General features: G+C 42.5%; 1 protein-coding gene across 1 annotated transcript in view; it reads right to left on the bottom strand.

Annotated features, from left to right (window-relative positions):
• grin2ab (glutamate receptor, ionotropic, N-methyl D-aspartate 2A, b) overlaps positions 1 to 17,500 on the bottom strand; it is a 120,050-nt gene that overhangs the window by 20,544 nt on the left and 82,006 nt on the right. The window contains exons 5-11 of the mRNA XM_083976004.1: positions 15,986 to 16,152; positions 15,760 to 15,894; positions 15,544 to 15,643; positions 12,896 to 13,101; positions 8,256 to 8,370; positions 7,943 to 8,145; positions 1,730 to 1,898 (exon numbers count right to left, since the gene is read on the bottom strand). Coding sequence (XP_083832130.1) covers positions 1,730 to 1,898; positions 7,943 to 8,145; positions 8,256 to 8,370; positions 12,896 to 13,101; positions 15,544 to 15,643; positions 15,760 to 15,894; positions 15,986 to 16,152 — 1,095 coding nt within the window. The remainder of the gene's footprint in view (positions 1 to 1,729; positions 1,899 to 7,942; positions 8,146 to 8,255; positions 8,371 to 12,895; positions 13,102 to 15,543; positions 15,644 to 15,759; positions 15,895 to 15,985; positions 16,153 to 17,500) is intronic.

Raw genomic sequence — 17,500 nt, forward strand, 5'->3', positions numbered from 1 at the left:
TCGGCTCATGAGGCTGTCGTTTTTATTATGTAGTAAAAAAATGCTGTGTTTTATTTTATTTTTTTCAGATTTAATTGTCCAAAGGCTTCCAGCTGTCTGCTCTTATAACCATCAACACAATCTATATGGATCATATTGTCAGGTAGCGTTATCGGATGTTTTACGTATCAGTTTCAACCTTTTAAGGGTTTGACTCAGCTTTTGATTTCATCTGTGATTGAATAAATCATTTACAGAAAACAACAGTGATCGAGTGAGCCTGAAGGAATCCCCGCTCCTGTTGAAGAGCTTCTTAATCTTCACTTTAAAGCAGGAACAAGAAGCGTTATTGACCATGTAAATTACAGGTATAAATCAAAGAGTGAGACTTAATGATGACAAATGAGCTTTTTTTTTTTTTCATGGTGATTCACGGGCGATAGTGTTTGAAAACAGAAACAGAAACAGACGTTTACGGTAACTGAACAAACCTCTTACGGCATCAGATGAGGTTATGTTTTATATATTTCTGTGTGTGAATCTATTTCTTCTAGGTTTGTGCTGATGTTGGGGGTGACAACCTCTGTTTACACTTGGACCACAGATTGCAGCTTTCATGAATAAGTCTGGAAATACTGCTTCCCACAAAAAAAAGACCCAAACCAAGACTGAATTTGATCTTTCTATGAAGCATTATGACTGTATCCAAAGCCCCATGTCCCATTTTGTCTGTGGCACAGGCCTCCATTGTTGTGTAAAAAACGCATCAGTGAGATACACTGCTGCAGCCGGTGACGTGTTCCCTCATCAGGATGAACATTGCACCATTGTGTATTTTTTGCACTGATCCCAGAGCAGCAATTTGGCGAAATTGCGGAAATTGCGGAGCCTTAAAACAACAAACAAACAAAAGAAAAATCAAACTATGCTGTATATTTGTGTGACTGCTTTCAAAAGATTTGCTGGGAAGAGAACAGGCTTCGGTCCAAACGCTGAAATCAGGAAGAGTTTTCAAGGTGCTTTGTCCATTGATCTTTAAATTTGATAATACTCCCGTTTAGATGTATTAAAATGTTCAGTGGAAGTAGCACAGTACAGTCAAAATACTGAGTGATATATATATATCATAAGTCCCGTAATGGAATAATTAGGCGTCTGGAAAAATACTGCTGTATGACTTCTTTATGAAACTTAATTATCTGGATCGATAACACCTCATGGTTCTCTTTTCTATTATTTAAAGTCTAAAGCGAGAAGGCCTGAAGCTACATCAGAGCGGTGAGACTTGTTGAAGGTGCCTCATACAGCTGGACAGCTGTTCCCTCCTGTTTCCAGCCTTTATGCTAAGCTAATCGTCTTTTTATTTACAATGCAGACAAAAACTTTGTGTTAATGTTCATATCTAACAACAACAATGGTAATATTGTGTGATGAAAGTAAGAGAGATTTTGCATTATCCTGATATTGTGCATTTCATGATTTGGCGCTCTTGTTCCCTGCTGCTTTTGCTAATTTATTTTGTCTATTTTTAAATTATTATTATACCAGATCATATCACTTTTATATCAACGATCTTAATATTGTTATCTGTTCTTACCTGCCCAGGGACTACAGGTGGAAATTAGCAAATGTTGCTACAACCTGGCTCAAGGCATCTTCTCTTGTCTCACAAGATTAACGTTTTTTGTGCATTGTCGCTGTTTTAGATAAATAAATTCCTATCCTATCCTATTAGTAGGTGGTACTGTACCTCTCCAACCATGCCGTTCCAGATGTTGTTGATCTTCTTGCCGTGTTTTCCATTCGTGACCAGGTAGAGGTCGTACGTAAACTTGACGTTCCTCGCTATCTTCTTCAGGATGTCAATGCAGAAACCCTTGCAGCACTGCTTGATGTAGGAGCCTCCTGATGTGCTGTTACTGCAATGCACAGAAACACACACACACACACACAAACATATGCAAAAACACAATTAGGTCGTATATATTTTTTTTATAACAGAGGACATTTCAGTGTTATACAAGAGAAAGCGTGGAGTGCGATTGTAACTGTACTCGGTGACGCCCGCTCATTCCACATCTGGTGGTTTCATCAAACTGTAAAACTAGAATTATTACAGTGCAGTGTCACCATAAATACTGCTGAAGGGCAGACAGAGCTTGTATGTATGTGTGTGTATGTATGTGTGTGTGTGTGTGTGTGTTTCCCTTAGTGCCAGCTATCCAAACCAGATGAAAACACAGGGGTACTGAGCAGATGCTGCCGGGCTTTAAATAGAGCTGGGCTCTGCAGAACAACCAACCCACATGATTAAAATATCAGCTGTCCTTCCCCTCGTCTCTCTCTTCATTCCTTTTACTCTGTCCTCTCCTCTACCCCCCTCCCCCCACCCCTCTTCCCCTGTCCGTGAGGAGGTAGTTCTCCAAAACTCAGAGCATACCAACATATACTGCTGCAGCTGCACCGACAGGATGCACAGAATGGAAACGGATGTTTAAGTAAACTTTTCTGACAGCCTTCCCCGAGGACGTTGGAGCAGTGAACTAAACTGAATTGTTGAATCAAATGATTCTCATAATCTATTAAACCCTACCAGCATTTTCAAAAGCATTTCCATGAAAACTTAATTCCGTTCCTGTGTCAGCCATCTTTGATGCGGCATATATGGATCGGAACAGTTACTCTGTGACCTTTTCACTTGCCGTTTCAGCTGACTCAAATTCAAGAGGAAGTTCATAAAGAACGGAGGCAGAGAACACAGCGAACGGCTGTCAAAGAACCCAGACATCAAAGGATTAAAAGATCTTTTAACAGCAGTCAACTATATCTGTGGCAAAGCGCGCAGTGTGAGAATGTGTGTATGTGTGTGTAGCATAGTGTACATACTTTATGTATATATACATACGTGTGTGTGTGTGTGTGTGTGTGTGTGTGTAGTATATGCCCCAGGTGTTGTGATGCACACATAGATGTATACATAAGCTCTTCCCAGCTGAGCCCTCTCCGTGTCCTTATGTCACTATGTAAACACACACATTCCCACACAATCACACACACTTATACACATACACAGTGACAATGGCGGCCGCTCCCCGAGGTATTCGTACAGCGCATCTGTTTGATTCACGTCATACTTGTATCAACACAAAATAAAGAAGTGCAAGTAGTGACTGAGTAAATGTAGCACTTACGGATGGCTGCGTGTATCTACGCATGTTACGGGCGCACAGGCGGCAAATGTAACGTGAACGGCGGCCTTAGAAGAGACTAGTCATCTCTCGCGCTGTGTGACTCGACTACGCAAGGCATCCACACACACACACACACACACACACACACACACACACACACACACACACACACACACACACACACACACACACACACACACACACACACAGCGATCGCTCCGGAGGAAGGTTGAGAAAATCTCGGGTCAGGTCACAAGTTAAACTTCCAATGCGCAGTGATTCAGTCGCTTAATTGTCCGTGCCTTACAGTGTGCGTTGTCATGACTACATGGATCAGAAACTCAGTGGTTGTTGTGTTGCATCTCTTTCTCTCTGAGTCAGTCTGACAGAGACGCTTTTAATATGTTGGATTCTATTTATTCTTAAAAAAAAAAAGTATATAAATCTTCAAAAGAAAAAATAAGGAGTGTAAAGAGAGACAGACCGTCCTGTCACATTCTCTCCTCCTCTATCTAATCCTAATGATTATCCTGAACAAATTTAACTATTTTCTATTGTCTAGTCTAGAAATGTTGACATTCATTGAATTTTACCACAATAACACTGTCAGTCAGGGGGGGAATACTTTTTTTTTTTTTTTTTTTTTGGTCGTCCATTTGGACTGTGTTGTGGCTACTGATCACCCAGAAGCACAATAACCGATACAGTACTGAGCCGGTGACAAATAATACTGCGGCAATTATGATTAATATGTATGCACTCTGGACCGGCTGTTTACAGATGAGCTGGGATGAGAACTGAATTGTAGAAATTAGCAGAGGCAGGAGAAAGAAGAAGAAGCTGCTGCTGCCTCGTCCTGTCACGCGGGGAAGCTCTTACTGAGGTGTCCATATATATAGCAGATAATTGGAGCAAAATTCAAGATGTCAAAGAATCCAAGGGAAATATTCTTTAAGTTTTACTTTCACTGACAATTTGAGAAATATTTCTGCGTTGTTTACACACTTGAGAAGGCTGCAACATTTTTCAGCCTCTAAAATAATGCCTGTTAGGATTTTTTTTTTCAATCTGAAAAGCTTGTTGTTGCCTTTGATGTGTCGAAGCAGTAAAGCTTTAAAAGCCTTTGTCATACATGTATAAAACTCACTGAACTCATCCAACACTTTATATAAGGAGAATCTAAAAAAAAAGTGAAGTTATAACTGAATTACGCCTTTGGGAAATGCACCACTTGCTTTAAAATGAATGGTATTTAGTATCATTGCAACGTTAAATCAAATCAGTTCAGTTAAAACCAATATGAGTTTGATTTCAGGCCTTCAGCCTACTGCTGCTGCTGTTGTTGTTGTTGCAGCGGAGAAGATGGTGAGGAGGAAAGAAACTGTTTATATATGCGGGGGGAAAAAATGACACTCATGAAGTTAGACAATATTTGTGAAACATTATCGCTCCATTATCTGATACTCTTTTATCGAGAGCGACTTGGCGCACAGATAACAGATAAAACATCCCCGGGTTCACATCAGATAAAGACGTGCTAAAAATAAGAAGAGTAAACAGGTATGACATGTTTTTTTAAACAGCAGGTGCAGAGGAAGGATGTAGAAAAGAGGGATATTGAGCGGATGATGCCCTTTTTTTTCCTTCTTTTTTTCCTTCTCTCCAGTGGATCAAACATGGGGTATTCCTGCTGTCCCACCTGGAGTGGGAAGGACATTACACTATTGAGGAGCAGCAGGAAGAGGAGTCAAGGCCAGGTGAAACGATGACGTCGCAGCCACAGGGAGCGGAGAGCTAAGTGGACGGTTGAAGCAGAGCGCAGGCTGGTAAATATGGATAGACCGCGGCCTGCAGATACGGGCGTGCAACTCCCCGAGGTGCCTTGAATGCCAGGACCAGAATTTAGAATTTGATGTGAACAGCCACCGGCAGCCGGTTGGGAGGGAGGTGCGGAGCATGGGGAGTGTGAGGAGGCGACAAAGGAGAAGGTGGGGAGCAAAAAAAAAAAAAAAAAAAAAAGACAAGGCAGGCAGCAGTAGCCTAGTTGTGTTTCTGGATGCTTTGTAGCTGCTGAACAGAATACGTTACGAGCCTGGCTTAGTGGGAGTTGTAGCAGTCCAGATGGGAGACAGTAAAAGGTGGGGCAGTGTGCCAGAGTTGGGCAGAGGACTAGTTTTCATCCTTTGTCTGGAAGGAGGAAAAATCTTACAGGTAACTACACACCGGAGGGTGAAACGTAATCACTGCTGAATATTTACACATCCCTCTGTAGAGAGTAAATATTTTTTACTGTACTCTGAGAAACCGTCTATATATATATATACTGTATGTGGGGTTTGAATTCCCCTCTTTCTAAAGGTTAATTTGAGTTTGCACAGTTTGGGATTGAAACTTTGTCCAACCACCTGTGTAAAACCCAATGATATTCAATTTGTTTTGCAAACATTAAAGGAGAATTCCGGTCATTTTCTAAATAACGCTCTACAGCTCTAGGTCCCCGAGTGCGACCATAGGAAAAGACCTGAGAAAAATATGTGCAGCCCAGACCTGTAGCTCTCCTCCTGCTAGCTGCGCTACACTGCAGTTAAACAGCAAAGTAATGGGGGCAGAACTTTAAAACCGTGACTTTGGCCTCTACATTCTTTGCAACATCTACCAGTGCCTCACCACACAACACTGACTGTGCATAAACTCTGTTAATATGAGAGAGCAGTGCTACATGTGTGTTTTTGTCACATAGCTCTGTTCATGCTGGCTTCCTTGGTAGACCTTACTGGTCGACTGTTGAGCTCGGCACTGTTTCCATATCAAATCGAATCACTTTCAAATCCCCCCCAAAAACATAATCAAGTCCATTTTTAAATCTGCAATACATAACTTATAATATAAAAATCACATAAATCTTTTTCAGCATAGATCATTTCAATTCTGCAAGTTCAGTGGTATCAAAATTTAAACATTAGTGATTAAATAACATCTAGGGGCCATTAAATATCTTGACTGTTTCGGCCTCCTTATACAGCCATATCTTGGTAAAATTGCATAAAAATAAGCAACATCATAATTTTATATTGAATATTACCTGATTAAGATGAATAATACAGTGCATAGACAACATGTGCCCACAGCATTACTAATTAATAACGGCAGTGTTTTAAACGAGTAACACATGCAGTACATCTAAAACAACACATAATTCACACTGAATTAATTGATTAAAAAAGATCACAATGAGCGACACATGCAATTACAATGGAAGCAGGCGCAAAAATCAAGAGCGCTGACAGATTGGCATTAGCAAGCTGACAGCAACACAGAGCAATTAATTATTAATGCTGGGATAGAGTTTTACTGCTGTGACAAAGAGCACAAGAGACAAGTGGGACAAACACTGATATGAACCCGGTGAGCCTCCGTTGACAGTTACATATTAGATCTGAAATAGGTACAACCGGTTATAAATACCTGTAGCTTTTCTAATGATACAACCGATTACACAAGAGTTATTTATCACAGGAAAGAACCTTCATGTTGTAACATGGACCATGCAGTTTAGTGAGTTCAGTATTAAGTGGTGTTTCAGTGCTACTGTGTGCATATATTACAGCCACATAGATTTGGATTGCAGTCGCCGAGGACAAACAGATGGTGAGTCATTATTATATAAAGTAAAAAAAATGAGTGGGCCCAGTATAGATCCTTGTAGAATGAAAGTGGCAAAGAGCAAAAGGGCAGCTGATTGACGATTATGTTCTCAGACAGATTGAGACCAGCTTGAGAGGTGTGATTCAAATAATTTAAAGGGATAGTTCAACATTTTGGCAAATAGACCCATTGCCATAATCCCTATCATTTTAGGACTAGGTTCGTTACCTCTAATTGTCGGCGCAAGCGGAGCCAAGCTGCTCAGAGCTACGCTACGGAGGCTCATGAGATTTCTTGGTTTCCCTCATCAAACTCATCAAATGCACAATCCAACAACTCCAAAATGCTCTGGTGGACAAGTTGTGACCTGCACATTCACCACGCTATGAGATAATAACGGAACGTTACGAGACGGAGTTGTTTTAGAGGCAAATTCATGCAAAATCATTGATGCGTGTTCCCATCGGGGGCAGTTTTTCGGCAAGCAGTCTCTGCATTTGCCTCTAAAACAACTCCGTCTCATAACGTTCTGTTATTATCTCATAGCGTGGTGAATGTGCAGGTCACAACTTGTCCACCAGAGCATTTTGGAGTTGTTGGATTGTGCATTTGATGAGTTTGATGAGAGAAACCAAGAAATCCCATTAGGCTCCGCAGCGTAGCTCTGAGCAGCTCGCGGCTCTGCTCCGCCGTTCTAAAAATAGCTTGCACCAACAATTAAAGGTAACGAACCTACTGCTATGACTATAGGGATTATGGCAATGGGCCAATTTGCCAAAATGTTGAACCATCCCTTTAAGAAAGGATGAAAAAAAAAAAAAAAAAAAAAAAAACAGTAGAGGCTGATAGTGTAGGTTTCTTGGGAGCTCCCTCCGAGTGCCAAGTAGCTCCCTGAGATCACGAAACAACACCACCTCTGTCCAGCTGAGATTTAAGAAGAAACAAGCGAGCGGTCTCACCTTGTGTAACACCTCCACTGTACTGTAAGCTGTTCCACTGTGCCTTTAAACAAGTGTGGCTGTTTTTCAAATGGCTCTTGATTTTCATGCGAGTAGTAGGCAGGTATGTGAGGTACGTGGGTGTTATTTGTTCACTAACACATCCCAGTGTGTGGGTACTCTACTCACTCTTTGACATGTTTGCGGCAGGGCACAGAGTTTCTCATGCAGGTGCCGGTGAGGATGTCGACGTTGTCAACGATGACGAAAGGCTTCTCCTCCAGGGTGACGATGGAAAGGTGGTTTTCATCCGCGTCCTCGTCCCCGTAGGAGTTGTACCTCGGCCACACGGGGAACATCAACGACAAAGTCCCGTTTTCCCAGCGGCCCATCTGTGCAGAAACAGACACACACACACAGAATCAGGAGCAGCCATCTTATCCGAAGCGTTTTGGCTCTTTCATTTCCATGTTTTGCAAAATAGACTGTATCTATTAGTTACCTTCTCCCACTTCCGCTCGCTATTCAGGACGATGACAACCAATTTGGGGTTGGCTTGGTAACCATCTGGAGTAAAGGATAAGTCTCGCCCTTCGTTCCACACATGCATCATGTGTCTGAAACACACAAGAGAGTAGGAAGCTGTTATTTGCTTTTGTTTTGCATCTGTCAGAGTGTTTGCGTGTTTGTGTTTGTGTGTGCACAAGAGCAGATACATTTGAAATAACAAGTTAAGCACTCTGTAATCACTGCAAGAGTATCCTCTTCAAATCAATGCTGTCTTCACCCACTGTGTGTGCAATGCATGCACGCCTGAATCTGTGTGTGTGTGTGTGTTTGTGCACGCATCTATTTGTGTGTAGGAGGGGAAAAGAGTCAGAGGCTACATATCTCTCCCATCAGCATTCTGCATTGATTTCTCTACAGATATACGCCTGAAAGACAAGCCACTGGTGCAACAAGGCTGCCCTCACTCTCTTACTCACTACGCTTATCCTGCATACGCAAACAGATCCTTCCCCGCTGAAACATTTACGCATCCGCTAAAGTAAAGCGGCAAAGAGAGGAGTAAATGAATCAGTATCACACACATAACAGTGATATGGGATTAAGAATACTCACTCCGGTAAAACAATTATCAGAAGGCGCGCATGTTTCCGATTTGTTAAGACTGGGATAATAGCATGAATTCCCACTGTGGGGGTGAGGAGAGCCGTCTAAGGAAGTTTACTAAAAAGACCAAATCACTAGAGGGACTGCAGACAACACTTTCTCTTCAATGGCCCGTGTTCTGTTTTTATTAGATACGGTTTGATTTATTTTGACACTGTGTCGAACGCGATTGGTTGGGTGACGCCGTACGACTGAAATATCATCTGACTGAAACAGAATATTTTCAAAAACCAAAAAATTTTCAGCTTTACAAACATTTATGAATTTGGCACATGATTTCAATTTCACATAAAAACAGAGAGAATAATTTCTTGCCATCATTTATGTGAAAAGGATGCATTCATCATGAGATGTGGTGACAGATGCACTGGTTCATTATTCTTAAGCAAAACTAAAGCAGCACTTCTGTTTTTTTATTTTAATGTAGGCCGGATGGGGCCACAAATAATTCATCATGCATGAACTCAAATATTGCGACAGGAAGTCAAGATGAATAAAGGGACTGGCCTGAGCGCTGTTTAACATGAGCCCTGCAGGTGAGAACTATGATAATTACACTCCAGTTCAAACAGGTGGGGTTTTATGTTGTTGCATCCGCGGGAGTTGGGTATTAGAGTCGACACACATAAATATTGTTGTCGGACAGTGGATTACACAGTGGTGCGTTCATCATCTGTTCTTACAAAGACCTGGTAGCAGACCTGCGCTCTTTCAAAGCAGGCTGTGCTTGCACTGAGAACTACTGAGTAAATAAAAGGTCCCTGTCTCCCCAACACACACACACACACACACAGGCACTGCAGAAACACCAAACAGTCACACTCCCCTCTCTCTCAGCAAATGCAAATAATTAGACGAGAGAGTTAAAATAGAAAGAGGAACCTCTGCTCTATGTAACTGAGCCATTCGCTGCTATTACAGATTACAATGCTTTGACTATTAGTGACATGTCAGGACAAATACATATTTTTGTGTGTGAGAAATCTTCATAGTGCAGCAGGTGATGCCCTTGTCACAGAGCATTGGCACGGCTGAATACATGTAGCAGAAACACTGTTGGAGTCTATTCTGGGAAACTGCTGTCTCCTCCTATTTCAGGTCTGTTACCATTTCTGGAGAAAGATTTTGATCTAAACAGATAAGGCTGGTTTTTGTTTTTTGTTTTCTTTTGGGCATGTAAAACAGGCAGATTCCACAGGGGGGTTCAATGATTTCAAAATTTTCCGCGTGCAATATGATTTGCATGAACTTGAAATTCAATGAGGATTTAAGTAGCAGCATCAGCTGCATCAGAGAAATATATAAATTCCCCCGTTAGTGTAAATGCCATCTTTAAAAAGTGGGTCCTGCTGCTGCTGCTGCCTGCTACTACTGTGTGTGCGAAGGACTTTTTTTTTCTCCCTGTTCCTGAAGTTCTTGGGCAGCCACTGTGTGAGCACTTTCATAAAAGCATGAATAAAGAAAGAAAGGAGGCTGTTCCCAAATTCTGTGTTATGGCAGGGAGCATCTTTGCAGAAAAAAAGTGACAGCTTACAGTGGTACAGTGGTTCCATCAAACAGAATAACATTTTGAAATGTACTACAAGGAGTAACCTCAATAAAAAACCTGCGCCGTCGTGGTGTCCAAACACACTGGAGCTGGAGTCTGCTGCGATATTAATTCCTGTCAGACAAGAACGACAGAGAATCCGACGACGGGGTTGATTGTGTCTTTTAAGTGGCAGATTATGTTGTCCTATTCCTACTCCACCTCACATTGTTTATATGCACACTGCGGCAAGATTGTATCTAGACTAATGTATGCAGAAATTCTGATCACAGCCTCACCACTTCCAAATCAGGGGTGTGTGTGTGGGGGGGGGGGGGAATCCAACCTGTCAGTTTATAACCACAAAAATTGGCTGCAGTTGTTTTGACAAATATGCAAATTCAATCTAATAAGTTAGTGAGACAAATGACATACCTCTGACAGGAAGAGAAAAAAACAACAGCGCTCTTCCAAAAGGGTTTGAGCTGCTGGAGAGGTCTGTCTGACTTATATTGGATCAACCTGTCAACAACTGCAGTATTGTATATGCTTTGATATATACTGTTATGGGCTAATAAGAGAGAAAGATGGGATAATAAAGCCACTGTAGTGAAAATCACACTGTGGCTCTCATTCTAATGAAGCTACTCATAAGTCATCATAGATATGCAGAGTCTGGCAACCTGACCTTCATGTTTTGTTTTTTTCTATTATTTTGTCAGCCTCATATAGACTTCTGAATTAATAATCATATTTTAGCCATTGTATGCTTCATATTCACAATGCATTCACAAAGCCTGTCTGTATTAATGTGATAATATTTCGTTTGCATGCACGTCCTTCTGTTCTTTCCTTTTGTTTAAAGGATTCCTCATCACATGTGCATGTACGGTACAGTGCAAACACACACACCTTTACACACATGGACCAACATACAGTAGCCTATACAGACCACCCACAGAGACATGAAACAAGAAAAAAAAGAAAGAGAGAACAAAGCTCGTAAAAGCTGCTGTAATCCTGACTTAATGAGTGAGTCCAGTCACGTGAAGCCAACAAGAAGAAGAACATACATGAAAACACACACACACACACACACACACACACACACACACACACACACACACACACACGCACCAGACACACACTCAGGGTTCCCACTCTTTTCTTAAAATCATTTTCCAGGACTTTTCCAGGACATTTTCAGCTGCTACAGTCTGACAAACATTTTTTACGCGATACGTGTTCTTTTCGACAATGGTACCTTATTTTGTACATTTAGTACGTTTGTTTCTCTCATTCTCTCTCCCAGAAATCTGCAGTCTATGGCTCTAATTTATGAAATAATCTCTTAAAGCAGAAGTGAGTGGTCCGGTCGTTTTCGCTAATGCTGCGTTCCAGGCAGGCTTTTGAAATCGTAAATTACAGCTTCAAGTCACAACTTACGACTTTGTAGCGTTCCAGGCAACCCACTCGTGTTTTTCCGACCTGTTTTACCGGTGAAAGTCACTATAACGGCCACTCGTAACTTCCGACCGGTGAACTCGTACCAGATCGAACTGGTACGACTTCACGGTCGGAAAAATACGAGTTTCCTTGAACGCACCATAACAGTCCTCATCCCTACGTCGCCACATTCACGGCGTTCCTTGGCTGCACACACAGCCCTGCATGCCGTTCTCTCTCCTCATTGGATAAAAACTGTAGGATACGATAAATGTTTTCTCCTCGGCTCAGAGCAGAGCAGAGGGACTGAGAGACCCGTGTTTCAGTCCAAACACTCTATGTAAGTGATTGCTGTCGGAAGATATAACTATTTAAGACTTATATTAACACAAATATATCACTTACTTCTGCTTTAAATACTTAGAAATGATGACAAATTTATCATAGAACAGCACAAACATGTTTTTTTGTTTGTTTTTTGGAAACAAAATCCTTAGCAGGGTCTGAAAAAGTCAAATAGAGCTCTGGTAGCTGATGTCATGATGTGATAAATCATTTTCCAGGACCACTCAAGCTTTTTCCAGGACATTTGACCTTTCTTCTCATTTTCCATGACTGGAAAATTGGTCAAAAATTTTCCAGGTTTTCCAGATTTTCCAGGACGCGTGGGAACCCTGACACTTCTGTAGGATCTCTGCAGCAGCACCATGGAAGTGTGACTTCAGGAAGGCAGAGCGGGGCTCATACACGGAGCAGTCATGTACACAACAGTGAATTGTGTTAAATGTCATTAAACATCGGAGTGTTTAACACCGCTGTCATCTCTGCTTCCTTTCTCCCTTCTACTCCTCTCATTAGTACATTAAAAAGAGTTATGTAAGCCCGCTCCACACTCAGCTACAAAGACAAACAGAGTTATGCAAGTCCCTAGACCTTGATCTCCTCACACACACACATATACACACACACATACACATATTCACACACATACACACCTGCGCAGGGCACTAGGTGGGAGCTTCCCTGGGCTCCTGTCTGACGGCGTGCTGTAGCAGCTGCTCTGGGCCTCTGGCAGCTCCCCCTTCTCCCGCAGCATGGAGGTGGCTGCAGATGAAATGATGCCCACTCCATCCCGCACCCGCGTCTCCAGCGGGTATTCCCAGTCATCGTAGGACACGGAGATCATGCCCAGGGGAAACATCTGAGATAAGAGCGGTGGGGGGGGGGGGGAAGAGGAGCAGATCTGAGAAGTGGCACATATGGTGTGTAAAAAAATTCACATTTTGACTTTTTCAATCCCGGTTTCAAACATCCATATGTAGTTTTTCTCTCTCAAAGGTGTCAAATAAATGGACCATTTATAAGTTCTGTGTGGCTTCCTGAAATAATTCACAGCTTCATATTGAATTATATTAAATGCCTGAGCAGGCTGTGCGTCCGGAAATTGCTCATTCAGGTGCCGTGCTTGCCTTTCAACTGTCAAAATAAAATAATTTTGACAAACTAAATAGCTCCCTAAGTTTATCTCTCAAAACCAGACTGAGCCAACATCAAAAAAAAAAAAAAAGCCGGCACAGTAATCTGTCAGTCTACCCAACAATATTTTGTCTTTCTATTTTAATTTGCCTCTAACTGTAGTATCAGATTGTTGTCTAAAGAACAAAAACCCCACACAGACAGGAAGGTTGAGTTGAGGAGAATGATGGACACGAGGAGGAGGAGAACAATCGTTTCAGAGGCTTTTGAGAAAGGTAAGCAAACACTGGATATGTCTCCATTTTTAATGTGAGGGGAACATTTGAGCTGATTATTATTATTTGAATTATTAATACACAAATTTATAAGCTATATGGATAATAGCTACCTTGCTGTCCTACATTGTGAGTGTGAATGTGTATGAAATACTGTTAAACATCCTATTTAAGGCCCGAGCATATGTTGTAAAGGTACAGAGAGGATGTAAACAAAGCAGTATGAGAGGTGATCGCTGCCAGATTTCAACAAACCGAACAAATGATAGGAGTTGTAGTTTAGTTTTTATGGTTATAGTATAGTCACAATGATTCACAATATCACAATGTCTTAAACTTAAAGGTGCCGTTTTGTGAGATATGCTTATCTATTATTTGATATTTGTTCAGTTTGAACTGTCAACTACTTATATTAGATTAAGAAAAAGACTAGAATCGGAGGGAAACAACGATGATGCTCAGTCCAAAGGAGAGAAATCCACCTCACATCACCTCTGAAGCTCATAAAAGAACACATTATGCTCTCAGTGGCTATTCGATTATGTCTACAGTAATCTATTACAATTCAATATAAAAATTCAGCCAAAATTTCCCTTTAATACTATTAGAATTATAATAGCACACAGTTATGTGCTTACTGTATAAGTGATGAGGTCACAACTTAAAGGAAAAAGCTGACGTTTTATGAGATATACTTATCTATTATTTGATATTTGTTCAGTTTGAACCACCTACAACTGTCAGCTACTTAGCTTAGATTAAGAAAAAGACTAGAATCGGAGAGAAACAGCGATGATGCTCAGTCCGAAGGAGAGAAATCAACCTCACATCACCTCTGAAGCTCATAAAAGAACACATTATGCACTCGGTGGCTATTCGATTATGTCTAATCTATTACAATCCAATATAAAAATTCAGCCAAAATTTCCCTTTAATGCTATTAGAATTATAATAGCACACTATTATGTGCTTATAAGTGATGAGGTCACAGCTAAGAGACCGGGTCAGGGTCCACTTTCGTCAGCCAAGAGCAAAAATCTCAGACTGTAGTGGGCACAGCTTCACCAAACACTGTAACAACGTAGGCCGGTCTGATGAAGTGGATTTCTGCTGAGGCTGCAGATGGCCGGGTCAGAATTTGGCATCGGGAGCGTGAAGCGATGGATTCAACCTGCCATTACCAGGTTTGGTGGGTCTAATGGTGCGGGAAATGCTTTATTGACACACTTTGGCACTCCCCCCCCGTGATACCAATCGATCACCATTTCGGTGCCACAGCTTGAGTATCTTCAACGACCACGTGCGTTTGCTTTATCGCCCCCCCCAGTCTAGCGTCTCCTAATGGTTATGTCCAGCAGGATAATGCAGCGTGACACAAAGCAAGAGTCATCTCAGACTGGGTTGCATAAACATGACAGCGAGTTCGGTACTTCAGTGGCCTCCCCAGTCTCCACATCGGAGTCCATTAGAAACACTGTGGGGATGTGTGGCGCAGCAGAAGATTGGCAGCGTGGATGTGCAGCTGACAAAGAAATTATGCGATGCAGTCGCGTCAACGTGGACTCGGCATCACATGGGAGCTTCTCGAACTCAACTTGAGGAATCAAAGAAGTGAGGGCTTTATTGAGAGCAAAAAGGCCCTCCCCCCCCCCTCCCCCCCCATGTATTAATGCCGTATTCCTAACAAAGTGCTCAGTGAGCGTATGAGATATTTAACAAGATGCTGAACTACTTTTATGTGCTGTTTCTTCTTGTAACCTAGAGAATAAAAGGAAGAGAGCGGGGACGGGGGAGAGAGGTACTGTAGCAGATGACCTGGAATAAGAAGCAGCGCTCGTCTTGTCAAACCACTCAAAAGTGGCCACCTGTTACTACATATGGGGCCTAAATACCTCAGGGGTAAAGTCTGGGTTGCCCGTGGTGAGGCTGGACACGATCCAGATGTAACCGGCTCCTATCAGGCCCAAGGACCGTGCTTCCTCCATTATGTACCTGTCGAGAAGAAGTGGAGTCAGAGAGAGAAAGAGAGAGAATCAAGATCCACTGTAGAAATTCGGCAGCGTGTGACGGTGAAATAAAAAAAAAAAACGAGATTCACAAACACTCACAAAGCCTCATCCTTGGAGCAGTAGAGCAGTATAACAGGACTCTGGATCCTCTTGAGGGCGATGTGTGATTTAGAGTTGGGGTCACCATCAACAGCATCTAGAGTCACCACGCTCTGCATGTCCCAGCGCACAAAGCTGCAACGAAAATGCAAATAAAGGTTAAGGGTGAAAACACAGTGTGTGTCTGTGTGTGTGTGTGTGTCTGTGTGTGTGTGTACATCATTACCTGTGATCCACAGTTACCCTCAGTGTGCTGATAAAGTCCTGGTACCCGGGGAACTTCGAGGTGACGATAGAAAAAACGTGCCAGTCGTACTCCTCCATTATGGCGAGCATGAGCAGGGCCTCCTGCTGCAGCGCCGCGCCGAACTGGAAGAACGTGGACTTCTCATCCTACAGTGACACACACACACACAGACAGAGAGAGAGGCCAGCAGCACAGACAGTCAGCGGATTTAGGTTCGTCTGAGGGACTGAATTAATTGCAGACAAGTGTAAAAAAAAAAGAGCTGGAGTGAAAGGAGTGCAAATCAGACTCAAAAACCCGATAGAATTAGAAGAACCGTAGAACCGTTTTCAATTTTTTTGCAATCAGCGAGCCAGCCAGACCGGGGAGAGGGAGGGAGATAAGAGAGAGGGTAAGTGTTAGAGAGACGACAAAGAGAGAGAGAGAGAGAGAGAGAGAGGGGATATGGGAGAAGGAGGAAGAGATACTGAGAGAGAAAGACTCGGTCAACAAGTGCAGGAGAGTGAGTGAGTGAGCGCTGGCAGGGGGGGCGGCCTAATGTTCGGAGATAACTGCCTCATAACTCACCGGTTTGATTCACTCCCCTCTCGGTGGCCACTATGGCAACAACCGTGCACGGTCTTTAAAGCTAATTGAGCGCTAACACAGACCTTATTGTAAAGAGCTGTATTATTGAACCGGTACAGTGCTTTTCTTTAAATGTTAAATGTTACACAGCAATGAATGATGAAATGTAATTTTAACTGTAAAAAAAAAAAAGCGGTGTCATTTAACAGCCGCCTCGTTTGAAGTCGGACGATATCCTCCATAAACTGTGGCTCCGAATTTCACAGCATTAATTCACAATGCCATGTACAGTTAAATCATTTAGCCTTTCGCGTCGCAGGGAAACTCGGGGGTCAGCGTGAAGAGTACGAGGCAGCGGCAGCAGCAGCAGCAGCAGCTGTAGCTGCAGCGGCGGCGAGCATTACCAAGACCAAAGCAGCTATTAAACAGAATGAAAACCCAAAGTGAGTGTGAAATAAGTTGCTAATGATTGCAGAATGTATGTTTGCATAAAGTGTAAGCTGAGCCTCCCCCTTGGGACACAACAAATAGACAGCAACACGGCTCATCCACAAGAGAGAGGAGAGAGGAGAGGAGGGAGGAGAGAGGAGAGGGAGGAGCAGCAGACGGGGAGGGGAGAAAAAAAAAGGAAAAAGGCTGAGGGGGAAGAATGAGAATGAGAAAAATGTTCCAGTCTTGTGAGTGAGATTGAGATACCTGCTGCAGAGAGAGGTGGAAAGAGAGAGTGAGAGTCTTGGGAGGAAAACTGACAGAGACACAAACATCAAGCCTCCTCACAAGGTCCCTCACTCTCTCTCTTCTACACACACACACACACACACCGACCACATGCACACATACATGCTCTAACACCCCTTCCGCAGAGGGCATCAAAGAACGTGACACATTAAACATCAAAGCCTCATAAACACACATGGAGAATCAGCT

This window comes from Trachurus trachurus (assembly GCF_905171665.1).
Source record: "Trachurus trachurus genome assembly, chromosome: 1".
NCBI classification, from domain to species: Eukaryota; Metazoa; Chordata; class Actinopteri; order Carangiformes; family Carangidae; genus Trachurus; species Trachurus trachurus.